This window comes from Drosophila simulans, chromosome 2L (assembly GCF_016746395.2).
Source record: "Drosophila simulans strain w501 chromosome 2L, Prin_Dsim_3.1, whole genome shotgun sequence".
In the NCBI taxonomy this organism is placed as follows: domain Eukaryota; kingdom Metazoa; phylum Arthropoda; class Insecta; order Diptera; family Drosophilidae; genus Drosophila; species Drosophila simulans.
In genome coordinates this window covers 1137379-1149274 of record NC_052520.2, presented here as the reverse complement: position 1 = coordinate 1149274, position 11896 = coordinate 1137379, and the positions used below count along the sequence as shown (strand labels likewise).

Below are 11896 nucleotides of genomic sequence, written 5' to 3'. Positions count from 1 at the left end.
GTTGCCAAGCATCTCTATCAGCAGTCGCGGATCGCGATCCCCCCAACCTGCTTGTCGTGTAAGCCGGAATCTAATCTAATTTACGGTTGCCAGGTGGGCGACATCACCTGCTCCGCTAAGTAGTCTGTAAACAAGTGGGTGCTTCTGGGATTCTCGCCCATAAATGTGACATCTTTCTCGGGGGTCGTAAAGCGGGATTTCACCAGCTCATCGTGAATTTATGTCGCTTTGTCCGCGTGATGGGCACAGACTTCGGATTTCATCATTCTGCTCGAGATTCCCCGAATCGAGAAAACACCAATACTCGGTTTGTAATCGCTTTCGTTACGATTATTGCCTTGGATCTCTTTGAGGTGCCACTTTGCAGGTATAACTGGCGTTTTTTATCAGTTCTGGGAATACGTTTTATCGCTTCCAAAATTGGCACGTTATCATTGAACAGTGCTACATTTACAGATTTATTGACTTATTAATGGGCGTAAAATCACTAGTTCCTAGTTGATAGTTGGCTTCTATCTTGGACAGGTTTTCATTTCCTTTACATGACATTTAACACGAAGCTTATAGGAAACTATGACTATATAACATTGAAAACTATGTATCTAGCTGATTGGGAATAAGTATCCTAGAGGGAACTCCTTCTAAAAGGGTTTGGCTGACTTCCTGGCCAGGCAGCAACAAAGACTACGACTCCGGCTTTTGCAACTCTTCCTGCGCTGCCGGGCATACCAATCCGGAGTGTTGAGGGAAACAAGGCTACTTTCAGCTGGAAAACAGAATGAAGATTTAACGATTGGGGGTATAAAAGCCCTAAAAAACTGACTCACATTTCTGTGCTGGATCCAGGTCGGATTCCGGAGATGCCTCGGTCAAGGGCATGTGGGCCTGCAGCTCCTCCAAGAGCTCGCTGAGCTCGTGCGAGTCCTTGGCAATGCTGCACAGCTCCTCCTGCTGGAAATCGGGATTTATCTGCTTGCACAGCAAGAATTGGCTGATAACATTTCCCAGATTGGATGGAGCGGTGCGTGAAGGAGCTGGAAGAGAGCATAGAAGCTTAGCCATCAGCTCACCCAGTATATCGGATCCCTAACCATAGTACTCCGTCATGTCCAGCGGCACCAGTTGGATCAAGCGATGGCTCTTGATCAACTCGTGCTGAAACTGCAGCGTGAGGTGGTAGAGCAGGGTCAAGTGCATCCTCTCACTGGGGCTGCCCAGGCAGTGACGCGGCTGGGGAGTGATTAGGTGGGCGGTGTGCTTGCAGGCATCCACACAGCTGCGCCTCAGCTTCCTGATCTTCTCGCGCAGCTCTGGGGAATCGCGGGCCTGGCCAATAAAGATGAGCAGCTCCCGAAACTGGGCCACGTAGCAGTTGATTTCGGTAATGAGCTGGAAGGGATTCAATTAAAATTCGAATGGCTGTGGAGTGGCATGCCCTGCCTTCTGGGGATCCCGCGAGGGCAGCAGCAGCTGGGGCAGGTAAATGGACAGCCGGTGGGCGATTATGGTCGAGTTCCTAATGGCCAAGGCCGTGCTGCTGGCCACACAGGCCGCTGGCTTCTCCTCCAGCCCGGCCAACGAGCTGATGCCTCCTCCGTGGGCCATGTTTGGATGCAGACTGCAGCAGCGGAGCTCAAGCCACGAATGGGTTCTATAAAAAGCCAGGATATATATGTACACATGTCCGTGCGCCGGCTGGGTGGACTGTCTTATGCAAGCAATTTGCTGCTGCCCCGTCTCATTACCTTGTGTCAACAAGTCACGCCAGCTAAACAGCAACAAATGAGCCTCGTGGAAAAAGTAGCCCACCGCAAACCCCCATCCGTTCACCCCATTTGGATGCAGGCCCAGATGAAGCCATTATGAACACAGCCATTTTATCAGAGCAGCCAGAATGTTGGTCTTTATGGGTTCACACAAAATATACAAGTTATGAGTCCGATTGCGAGTCCCTGAAGATGTCGTCCACCATTTGACTGGGTGCATCTATGTACAGGTCAACGGAGTCATAGTCGATGGCGTCCAGTTCCTCATAGATCATCATGTCGTCAATGGGATAGTTGGGCTCCTGCGGCAGGATTATTAGTAACGATGACATATAGGAGCTGCAAAGGAACAGCTCAACTTACTATTTTGGCATACTTCCAGCACTCGATGGCCTTGTAGTTCTCGCCCAGCCTCAGGTTAATCAGCGCCAGGAAACCCCAAACGTTGGGCACATGAGTGTCCATGTGGGTGGCGTTGGCGAAGGCCTCAAGAGCCTGGTCCAAGAGGTCCAGTTTGTAGTAGGACTTGCCTATCATATAGTTGGCCACAATGGAGAGTAGTTGACCAGCGAATGGAAAGGATAATGCTTCGATGCACTTGTTGTAGTTGCCCAGCTCGTAGGATATGTAGCCCAGGCGCAGTCTGCTAACCTCGAAGAAGTCGCGGTCGTTCACCTCGGGAGGCGGCAGGGTCAGGGCGCTCTCGTAGTACAAGGCCGCCTCCTCCAGGTTCCCGCGCTGGAACTCCACATTGCCGTTGATCTGGGCATTCATGGCGGCCTGCAAAGGAGTGAATCGGACTCAAATCAAAGATCCTCCAATGGAGTGTGAGCAACCCACCGAATAGTCACCTTCCTCGCCCTCCTCAAACTCAAAGCTCTGGGGTACAAAGTCCTCGTCCAGTTGGTTGAGCATCATGTCCAGCTGGGTCTGCAGCATATACCTATCCGCATCGCTGGCCAGATGCAACACGGCGGCGATGACCACCTGGGCGAACTCATAGAGGCCCAGCCGCGCGAAGGTCCTAAAGACCTCCAGGAACATGGTGCCCCGACTCGTTGGAATGGTGATGTTTAGGTTCACATACAGTCCCCACAGGCTGTGCGGTGCATTGGAGGAGGAGCTGAGCCGGCAGTGTCCATGCTGATCTCCGAATCTCCAGAGGGCGAAGGCGCAGCCCGGCTCGTAGTTGAAGCGCTTGTAGTAGCAGTAGAGCAGGATCCAGGCGTCCTGCTGGCGGGGATACCGCTCGGCGTAGTTGGTGATGCTCTTCAGGAGGCACTCCGTGCAGTCGGGCGCGGTATCCGGGTTGTTTCGCGTGTCCACATAGTTGATGTACAGCTTAATCCAGCCCCTGTGATATCATATCGCTATTCACTTCATTTTGTGGAATATCAAGAGGCTTACGCGAAGTAGTCGTGGGTGTCCGCCAGGTGATTCTTTTCGAAGTACACTTTCGCCTTCTCCAGCTCGCCGCGTTCCATGTACGCGATTACCATGTAGAACAAGAAGCGCTCGTTACTTGGATACTCCGTGATGGCCTGTGAATGGAAAGTAGTTAAAGGAAATTGGCAACAGAACTGCCAAAATATTCCATCATCAGGGTTTTTCCACACTCATTGAATTACTTTTAAACATATTGCAATGATTGATAATGATTGATAAATAATGATTAATTGTTTACTTCCGAATTTTGTTCATTCATAACTGATACACTACCGTTATTCATTATACACAATCTAATCATATTAGCGTACAATTTATGTGAATCACTTACAGGTTTTGCTGAAGCTTTTTCATTTCCGGTTATATCATATCGAAAGTTAATCGGAATTTGAAATCTGTTGTTAATTTAATCTTACATGACTCAGATCAATGCTAATTCAATAATTTTAAAGCAATTTAAGCAACTGTCGATGGTCATTTGTTTTATGGCAAGAATATAGTTAAGTAGCTAGAACTTCATTACTAAGCTTACGAATTTATAAAGAAAGTTCTTAATGACGGGATTGGGGATTACAAGCACCCAAAACCCATCAATGATTCACTTTTCCAGCGACAGCCAACGAATGAATCAATCAACTGACCTTCTCCATCAACAGGTGAGCATGGTTTTCATCATTCACCATGAGGAGCAGCTTGATGGTGTTCAAGTAGTCGATGATTCGCTCATTCTGGACCTGCTTACTGATCGTGTAGCTATCGAAGCCCTCGTTCTCGATCTGCTCCACCACTGTGTGGACCCTGGGCTCCAACTCGTTGTAGGCAAATGCACAGAGATTCTGGGGATGGGAGAAGCAACGAAACATAACATTCGATATTCCAGAGGACTACGCACCGCAAAGTCCACGCTCGTATTCGTGGGCGTCCTGGTATTGTAGACACTACCCACCACCTTCATGAGGATGTTGGTCAAGTTTTGCACAGCACAGCAAAAGTGCTGCTTCTTGTCCTCCAGCTTCATCACCTTCTTGTCGATGATGAAGGATATGCAGTCGCGGATGAACTTGTCGAAGCGAGCGTAGCACTCCATTTGGATTTCGGCCAGGGACACCACATTGATGGCACCGTAAGGACGATCGCAGAAGAGCAGCCGGTTCTGTCGGATGAAGCTTTCCCGGAACACCTTCAGCTCCTTGTAGATCTCTCCAATCGGGGCCAGGAGGCACAGTTTGATGATGGCAAATGTGGGAAGGGTTTTCGCACGCTCCATAGCCTTCAAATTGAACGTGCTCATTACTTTCTTGGGCTTAAGTTTTCCGAGGTAGTCCAGCTGGACAGCGAATCTCATGTTCTGCACTGCTCAGAATAAAGGTAAAATGATATAGAACCGGATTCTCCAGATAGTGGTATATTCACCCCCAGGATAAACCATGATGGACGGGTCCATGACTCCTTGGAAAACCTTCTGCGGCTTGGCGCCCCCGAACGTTTGGAACACCTCCACGGCGAGGACATACTGCTGGCAGGTTATGGCGAACGAGAGGATATCGGCCATACTCTGAGTCAGGATGAACCGGTGGAAGGAGTTGCAGACGAGAGCCTCGTCCAGGGCCGGGTCGATCTCCTCGAAGTCCGGCGTCATGTTCTCGGAGTAGAAGAGCTCCGAGAAGAGTCGGTGCCTTTGGACCTCCATGGCGGACTTCAGCCCGGTCACATTCCAGGGCCTCACGCTGCGCCGGAAGGACTCGAACACGTGGTGGTTGTCCTGCATGCATATGACCTTCCGCTCCAGGTTCCCGAACTCGCAGAGCGGAATGAGGGCTTCGTTTCGGTCGCCAGGCAGCCGGGAACGGAAGCTCACTCGCACCCACAGGGTCTCCAGGTCCAGAACGTACTCGTCCTTTAGGCAGTAGATGCTCTCAAAGGTCACGAACGCCATGTTGGTAAAGGTCAGCTTCTTGGCAATGGGCAGCAGGGTGTAGAGGTGCCACTCCGTGTGGATGGTAGAGCGCATCTCGTTGGGCACATCCGGCATGGGATAGAGGTAGAGCTCCTCGCAGATCATGCTGCGCCGGTGGCCGAACAACTTGATCACGTCCAGATAGCCCACGCAAAGGAGCACCAGCTTGTCCGTCTCCCTGGCCTCGAACGCGTCATCGTCCAGCATTGTCGTCGCTATAGTCGTCGACATAGTCACATCCGAGTCGGAATCCGCCTCCAGGTCCCCCTCCTGCTCCTCTTCAAGCATCTCGTACTCCACTTGGACAATCCTTCTCGGCGGGAAGACGCGCATATACAGCTGGACGAGGAGGGGATTGTCGGCGGCATGGTTGATCCGGTCCACATTGTCCTGCTGGAAAATCAGCGTGAACGTGGGCTTCGAGTGGAACTCCTCCTGCACTATGATGCCATCGGTGTTGTAGTGTTCATCGCACTTGACCAGCAAACTGTCGCCCTGGCTGATGTGAATCTCCAGCGGATGCTGCGACTCGGGCACGTTGACGATGTCCGCCAGCTGGATGTACAGGAACACATTCGGCGGCTGTGGGCGGTTTTCCAGATCGTCGTCCTTCTTCGGCCCCGCCCCCTTCTTTGCCTTCTTGGGCGGCATTTTCGCTTCGAACTTTTGAATTGTGTTTACTTTTAACGGAAAAGTCGTTGACAACGGTACAGCTAGTCGGAAAATGAATACCAGAAAAATACCAAAATCGCTAACTCTTTCGCAATGCTTTAAAAGGTTGAAAGGGTTTGTCCTACATGAAATTTGACTTTTTGTTCGCTGTTATTTAGATTTGCCATACAAGAGTAGCCATACAAGTATAAGTAAATTCGAACTTTTGTAGTAACTGGCAAATAAATGAATACTTTTGTAATTTGCAGTATGTTATGCAGTATTTTTCTCTCGCCAGCCCTGGCATCGCAGTCAGCTGTTCTGCCCAGCAAGCAGTGCTGCCAACTGCTTGCGCCGCCACACGTGAAGTGCGGGAATAAACAACCAATTGCTCGGAATCGGTGTGTAATTATGCAACAAATGCTGTGTGAAAACTACCAAAATCTGCGTTAATTTGCCGTCGCTTGCGTGGAACGTGTGCCTCTAGCTGCAGTTCATCGGAATGTATCGCTTGCTGAGTGCAAATCGGGCGGCGGCCGTGCAAAAAGCACTGCGAGTGCCACCCACTGCTCACCCAACAACAACAGCAGCTACAACAACAACAGTGTGCTGCGGCTGCGGAATTGCGCCTTCAAATTTCGTGCACTATCAGCAGTATTATCAAATGCTCTACCGCCAAATGCCGCCAGGTGAGTAACGATATTAGGTGGAGTGGTATGGATCTCATGCAACATGTGCTTTTCCATTGCAGGGGCAATTACAGCAACAACAATGACGACAACCACTCGCACACAAACAACAACACCCACACAAACAGATGCAGCGGCCCAGGTGAAAAAGAAGCGATTGCGCAAGCCGCGCTACGCCAAATACGTGGAGCTCCTCGAGGGTAAGTGCCTCCTCGTCCTGGCAGTTCGACCCGGTATAACCCCATCCCTTGCAGTCACCGAACAAGCCATCAGCGAGCGAAGGTCGCGGGTGAAGCGGCTGAAGTCCAAGAAGCTGGCCGACTTCATACATAAGGCTCAGCAGCAAATCCTCGAGAGACGCGCCCGCGAAGATCGCAAGGATAAGAAAACCAAAGGCGTACTCGACCTGGCGCAGCGTCAGCCTGTGGAGTATCAGAAAATCGATATGGAGGCTTTGGATGGATCAATTCTAGAGTCTGGCATATACGACGATCGGCCTATGCTCTTCTTTGGCAAGGATGAGTACACCAAACAGGTGATAGCGAATCCCGAGGAGGTGCAAAACATCCTTAAAAGCTTCCAAAACTTTCGGGACATCATCGAGAGCATGGAAAATGATCAGCACGAAGCGGATTTTGGGTAACAACATCAAATACTTAGCTATATGTAACTGTCTAAAGCATGTGCTGTCATCTTCTAGTCTGAGCACCACAAAAATGCTTCCTGAAGAACACGAAACGCTGGATCCGTTCGAGGCCATTGAGCCGTACATCAGTCCCCTAGACAAGAGCAAACGTTCAGCAACTGCTGTGGCCGTGCCCAACTCCAGTGCAGTCACAACCAAGTCGAAGAAACGGTGAGCAGTTTAATCGAAATAATAACATTCCTTAACCAAATCCTTTTAGTTTCAAGTCAAAGGTTCACGTGAACGAGGAGCAAGAGCGTCTGGCCAAGCAGCGGGCACTGCACATGAACCTGATCACATATCTTAATGTGTGTGTCTCGGCCAACATGCTGAATCGCGCCCTGTCCACCATCATTGCCTATCGCGGCAAGGTGAGGAAGAGTTCTTTGCCGCACATGTCCGAAGGCCTCATCACCATCGACCTGTACAACATCCTTCTGCACGGCTATGCGGGCAAGGGATCCTTCGATCGATCCCAGGAGGTGTTCAAGCTCATCGAAGAGGACGGACTGTCGTTCAACGAGCAAACGTACGCAGCCATCTTCGAGTGCTTGGGTCGCCTGGAACCGGACGAGAAGAACCACCAATTCATATCCGAATACGTTTCCCAAGCTGAAAAGAAAGGATTCAGTTTGAATCAAATTATGGACAAGTCAAAGTTTGTAGCTGACCAGCGGGACATTGCTTTGGATGCGATAAGACGGCTTCGACCGGACTTTAAGCCGGTCTATGTGCCACCGCAACTCGGATACGACAACGAACTGCTGGATCACCTCAACGAGCACATACTACCTGTTGGAGCTAAGGAAGAACCGGGAAAAGCTGACTACGCCATAATGAACTCCAAGCGAGGCTATACCACGGCTCAATTGGAACAGCTAGCTCGGGAGCAACTGAGAATTGAGTTGGACGGCAGCATTACCATCAAGTCCATCGAGAAATCCAAGGAGTTCGCCAACTCCGAGAAATGCGTATGCTAGAACCTAAATTTACTATTCTTATATCTAAACATGACTACTTGCAGCGCGAACGTCTGAGGGAACTGGAGGACACGTGGCGCAAACAAATTTTGGCAGCCATTGTGCGCGATCTCAACACGCTGCGTGCACAAGTGCGCTTCAAGCCACACGGCTTCATGAACTACTACACGTATCTAAAGACCCTCGACGCCTCGCACTTTGCGGACATCCTGATTAAGGAGCTCTACAAGCTGGCTGAGGGCTCAGAGACCTTCAGTCCAACAGTGGGTCAGCTGTACAAGGAGCTCGGGCAAAAGGTGCAGCAACGATACCAAATTGAGCAGAAGAAACACAACGGCACACTGGAGAAGATCGGTGAGATATACAGCTCGTATTGTGAGCTGTGGGACAGCGGAATGTCGCAGGATAACACGCGCCAGGCTTGGCAGCGTCTCGTGCACGAGCAGCGGGAGAGTGGACCCAGCATGGATCTGCCGGAGGTGCCGTGGCCGTCTAATGTCCTGACCGGCGTGGGTCGATTTTTGTACAACATTCTGATGCGGGACATCAAGATCGACGCCCATATAATGAGGCAGAAGAGCAAAAGCAAAGCGGCCGCTCAGCCACAAAATCTGTTGCCCGCCTTTTACACTCTGTTCCGGAATCAAGGACGCTTTGTTAAAGAGGAAGTCAAGCCGCATCCGGTGCTCTCGAGATTATTCCGAGCGTCCCGCCAACAGACGCTTACGTTCGACTCCAACCTGGTGCCCATGCTGTGTCCCCCGCAGCCGTGGAGCACTCCCCACAATGGTGGCTACCTGCTGAACAAGTCGGAGCTCATTCGCCTGCCTCACCAAGCCATCCAGCAGTGGGACCGCATTATGGCTTCCAACCCGCAGCAGCTTTATCCCGCCCTAGATTCTCTGAATCAGTTGGCCAGTGTGCCTTGGCGGGTGAACACCCAGTTGTTGGATGTGATTATAAAGGTGTTCCAGAACGGAGGCGATGCGAAATTGGACGTTCCTCAGCCGCCCAGTTCCCTGCCGCCGCTTCCCACGTTGCCAGCTAAGGACGCGGAAGGCAATGCCACCTCCAGTGCGGATCGAGCTAAGCAATTCCGGGACAAGCTCGGACATCGAAGAAAGCAGGCCGAGATGTACAGCTTGTGGTGCGATGCTCTCTATAGGTTGTCGCTGGCACAGCATGTAAGTTGTCCTTGGGAATCTTTTATGAACTTCCATTAAAACTGCATTCGTTTTTAGTACCGTGATAAGGTCTTCTGGCTGCCACACAACATGGACTTCCGTGGACGTGTCTATCCCGTGCCGCCGCATCTCAATCACCTGGGTTCGGACCTGGCTCGTTCGATGCTCATCTTCGATCAGGCGCAGCCTCTGGGAGTCGATGGATTCAGTTGGCTTAAGCTGCACTGCATCAATCTGACTGGTCTGAAGAAGCGGGACTCGGTGAGGGAACGTCTTTTGTACGCGGAAGAGATCATGCCAGATATCCTGGACTCTGCGGACAATCCACTCACAGGGCGCATGTGGTGGTCCAAATCGGATGAGCCATGGCAAACGCTGGCGTGCTGCATGGAAATAGCCAATGTGCATCGCTGTCCCGATCCCGCTGCCTATCTTAGTCGCTTCCCCATTCACCAAGACGGTTCCTGCAATGGATTGCAGCATTACGCTGCCTTGGGCAGAGATGAAGCTGGTGCTCGCAGTGTCAACCTGGCACCGTCGGCCATTCCGCAGGACGTTTACAGTGCGGTAGCCGCTTTGGTGGAGAAGAGCAGGAAGGCGGATGCCCAGAACGGTCTGCATGTGGCGGAAGCACTGGCCGGATTCGTTCGCCGCAAGGTGATCAAGCAAACAGTGATGACAACGGTCTACGGAGTGACTCGCTACGGAGCCAGACTGCAGATAGCGCGCCAGCTAAAAGACATCGACGACTTCCCCAAGGACTGGGTGTGGCCTGCGTCCACATACTTGACCACCAAGACATTCGAAAGCCTGCGGGAAATGTTCACATCGACGAGAGAAATTCAGGATTGGTTCACAGAGTGCGCCCGCTTGATTTCCGGCGTGTGCAGCCAGAACGTGGAGTGGGTCACGCCACTCGGCCTGCCGGTGGTGCAGCCCTACAACCGCCAGGAGATGAAGCACTCGCCTCGCAGCGGCTTCAAGGTCTCCGCCAACATGCCCATGGACATGTACGAGCGGCCAAACATCCTCAAACAGAAGAACGCCTTCCCGCCGAACTTCATCCACTCGCTGGACTCCTCGCACATGATGCTCACCTCGCTGCACTGCGAGCGGCAGGGCATCACGTTCGTTTCGGTGCACGACTGCTTCTGGACGCACGCCAACAGCGTGCCCGAGCTCAACCGGATGTGCCGGGAGCAGTTTGTGGCCTTGCACTCGCAGCCCATTTTGGAGCAGCTCTCCGAGTTCATGCGACACACCTACAGCTTTAAGGACAGGTGAGTAATGCCTTTTCCGACTTAAGTGCATCAACTATTCACACATTGATTCCCTCCAGCGACTTCATCAACGATGGTTCCGTGGAGGATCTGTCCAAGCGCCAGCTCAACCGCACTCTGAAGCAGCTGCCCCAGAAGGGAGACTTTGACCTGCGCAACGTGCTCGACTCAGTGTACTTCTTCAGCTAGATGCGACTTAAACGGCAGTGCCTAGGCTTAATCGTAGTCATTAGTTTTAGTTAGCATACCAGTTAAATTTGTTGAACAATTCGACTTTCGATACCAAAAACACGAAGGAAGACAGAAGCTACACGAGGCGCCAAGTGGATCGACGCCAGATGTGATTTTGTAACGATAAATTGATTAAATTGATTAAAAAACGCTTTTAAAGGACATGCTGTCATCAATTTTTATGCTGAGTTGGAGGAAGTAGGCACATCTAATGCATATACGGAAAACCTTTGCTTTCATTTAATGATCCATTTTGTTTTCCATTTAATTTAAATTTTATTTGTATGCTACCTCAAGGTTTTTCATTGCTACTTGAACGCGTGGATCTGCGCCACAAAGCGATTGTTTAGTTAAATTTGGCCACCACATCGTGGATTCCACCTGCTTTCTGTGTATGCGAGTTTATCTTGTGCTCATTGCTATTTAAGTTTAAATATTTTTTGAGTGGAAGACCCATATTGTGGCACACTGTGTTTATAAATATTTTATTTAAGTGTACCTTTAACTCTTGTGCGGAAAGTGTTTGTTTCTTTTCCTTTGAATTTCAATTAACTTGTGGCAATTACATTTGATTGGTTTTAATTTTTAGGCATATTGCTTGGCATGGAGGGTATGGTATCCATTGATTTATGGCCACATCCCGATTTATGCGGTTCCGACCGCTTTGTGCTGCTGTTTATGAAAGTTTATGTTCTGGGAAAGTGCATCATTTTGCTTGTTTAAATAATATTTATATTTGGAACAATATAACTCAACATTATCTAATGATTTTGAAATATATATGGTCATACTCAGAAGTTAGCTCTATAATATTCACTTAGAAATCGAAAGTGGTTTTCAAACCTTCGACTTTCGACCTCATCCCGATTTGGCCAGTGGCGACCGCCTTGCTCCGCTTTCGTTTTCACTCACTCACTCGGATTCCGAGTCCGAGTGCGAATCCAATTCCGATTCCGAGTGGATGTTCATGGGAGCACGCCCACGTTGTTCGGGTCCACTCCCCCTTTTTACATGCGCCCACTTTGGC

General features: G+C 50.4%; 3 protein-coding genes across 4 annotated transcripts; 1 reads left to right on the top strand and 2 right to left on the bottom strand.

The window, feature by feature from the left end:
- Nucleotides 1-434: 434 nt before the first annotated feature.
- LOC6730529 lies at nucleotides 435-1642 on the bottom strand. The gene is made up of 4 exons (XM_016179352.3): nucleotides 1441-1642; nucleotides 1092-1389; nucleotides 828-1034; nucleotides 435-766 (listed from the first exon to the last, which is right to left on the bottom strand). The coding sequence occupies exons 1-4, from the start codon at nucleotides 1603-1605 to the stop codon at nucleotides 642-644; spliced, it is 795 nt and encodes a 264-aa protein (XP_016022984.1). The 5' UTR covers nucleotides 1606-1642; the 3' UTR covers nucleotides 435-641.
- A 225-nt stretch (nucleotides 1643-1867) lies between these two features.
- Nucleotides 1868-6010, bottom strand: LOC6730528. Of its 2 annotated transcripts, XM_016179350.3 has the most exons (7): nucleotides 4626-6003; nucleotides 4105-4565; nucleotides 3854-4048; nucleotides 3174-3307; nucleotides 2607-3120; nucleotides 2130-2546; nucleotides 1868-2068 (listed from the first exon to the last, which is right to left on the bottom strand). In XM_016179350.3, exons 1-7 carry the CDS (start codon nucleotides 5818-5820, stop codon nucleotides 1931-1933), a joined length of 3054 nt encoding a protein of 1017 aa, XP_016022982.1. In that variant the 5' UTR covers nucleotides 5821-6003; the 3' UTR covers nucleotides 1868-1930. The 2 variants fall into 2 exon arrangements, 1 of the variants encoding a protein (XP_016022982.1); XR_005543524.2 differs by lacking the exons at nucleotides 1868-2068; nucleotides 2130-2546 and having other exon boundaries at nucleotides 2980-3120; nucleotides 3955-4048; nucleotides 4626-6010.
- A 121-nt stretch (nucleotides 6011-6131) lies between these two features.
- On the top strand, nucleotides 6132-11031 carry LOC6730527 (DNA-directed RNA polymerase, mitochondrial). Its single transcript, XM_002077670.4, has 8 exons — nucleotides 6132-6509; nucleotides 6572-6709; nucleotides 6764-7148; nucleotides 7210-7365; nucleotides 7415-8165; nucleotides 8219-9358; nucleotides 9416-10638; nucleotides 10698-11031. The coding sequence occupies exons 1-8, from the start codon at nucleotides 6323-6325 to the stop codon at nucleotides 10825-10827; spliced, it is 4110 nt and encodes a 1369-aa protein (XP_002077706.2). The 5' UTR covers nucleotides 6132-6322; the 3' UTR covers nucleotides 10828-11031.
- The last annotated feature ends 865 nt before the right edge of the window (nucleotides 11032-11896 follow it).

Bases quoted from the DNA above. Each gene is read 5' to 3' on its own strand.
- LOC6730527 (XM_002077670.4), top strand. From the start codon at position 6,323: ATGTATCGCTTGCTGAGTGCAAATCGGGCGGCGGCCGTGCAAAAAGCA. The intron at 6,710-6,763 runs GTAAGTGCCTCC...CATCCCTTGCAG, and splicing joins ATACGTGGAGCTCCTCGAGG to TCACCGAACAAGCCATCAGC. The intron at 10,639-10,697 runs GTGAGTAATGCC...GATTCCCTCCAG, and splicing joins ACCTACAGCTTTAAGGACAG to CGACTTCATCAACGATGGTT.
- LOC6730528 (XM_016179350.3), bottom strand. From the start codon at position 5,820: ATGCCGCCCAAGAAGGCAAAGAAGGGGGCGGGGCCGAAGAAGGACGAC. The intron at 4,566-4,625 runs GTGAATATACCA...TATTCTGAGCAG, and splicing joins CATCATGGTTTATCCTGGGG to TGCAGAACATGAGATTCGCT. The intron at 4,049-4,104 runs GTGCGTAGTCCT...TCCCATCCCCAG, and splicing joins ATACGAGCGTGGACTTTGCG to AATCTCTGTGCATTTGCCTA.
- LOC6730529 (XM_016179352.3), bottom strand. From the start codon at position 1,605: ATGGCCCACGGAGGAGGCATCAGCTCGTTGGCCGGGCTGGAGGAGAAG. The intron at 1,035-1,091 runs GTTAGGGATCCG...GCTCTCTTCCAG, and splicing joins GGACATGACGGAGTACTATG to CTCCTTCACGCACCGCTCCA. The intron at 767-827 runs GTGAGTCAGTTT...TCTGTTTTCCAG, and splicing joins CCTGGATCCAGCACAGAAAT to CTGAAAGTAGCCTTGTTTCC.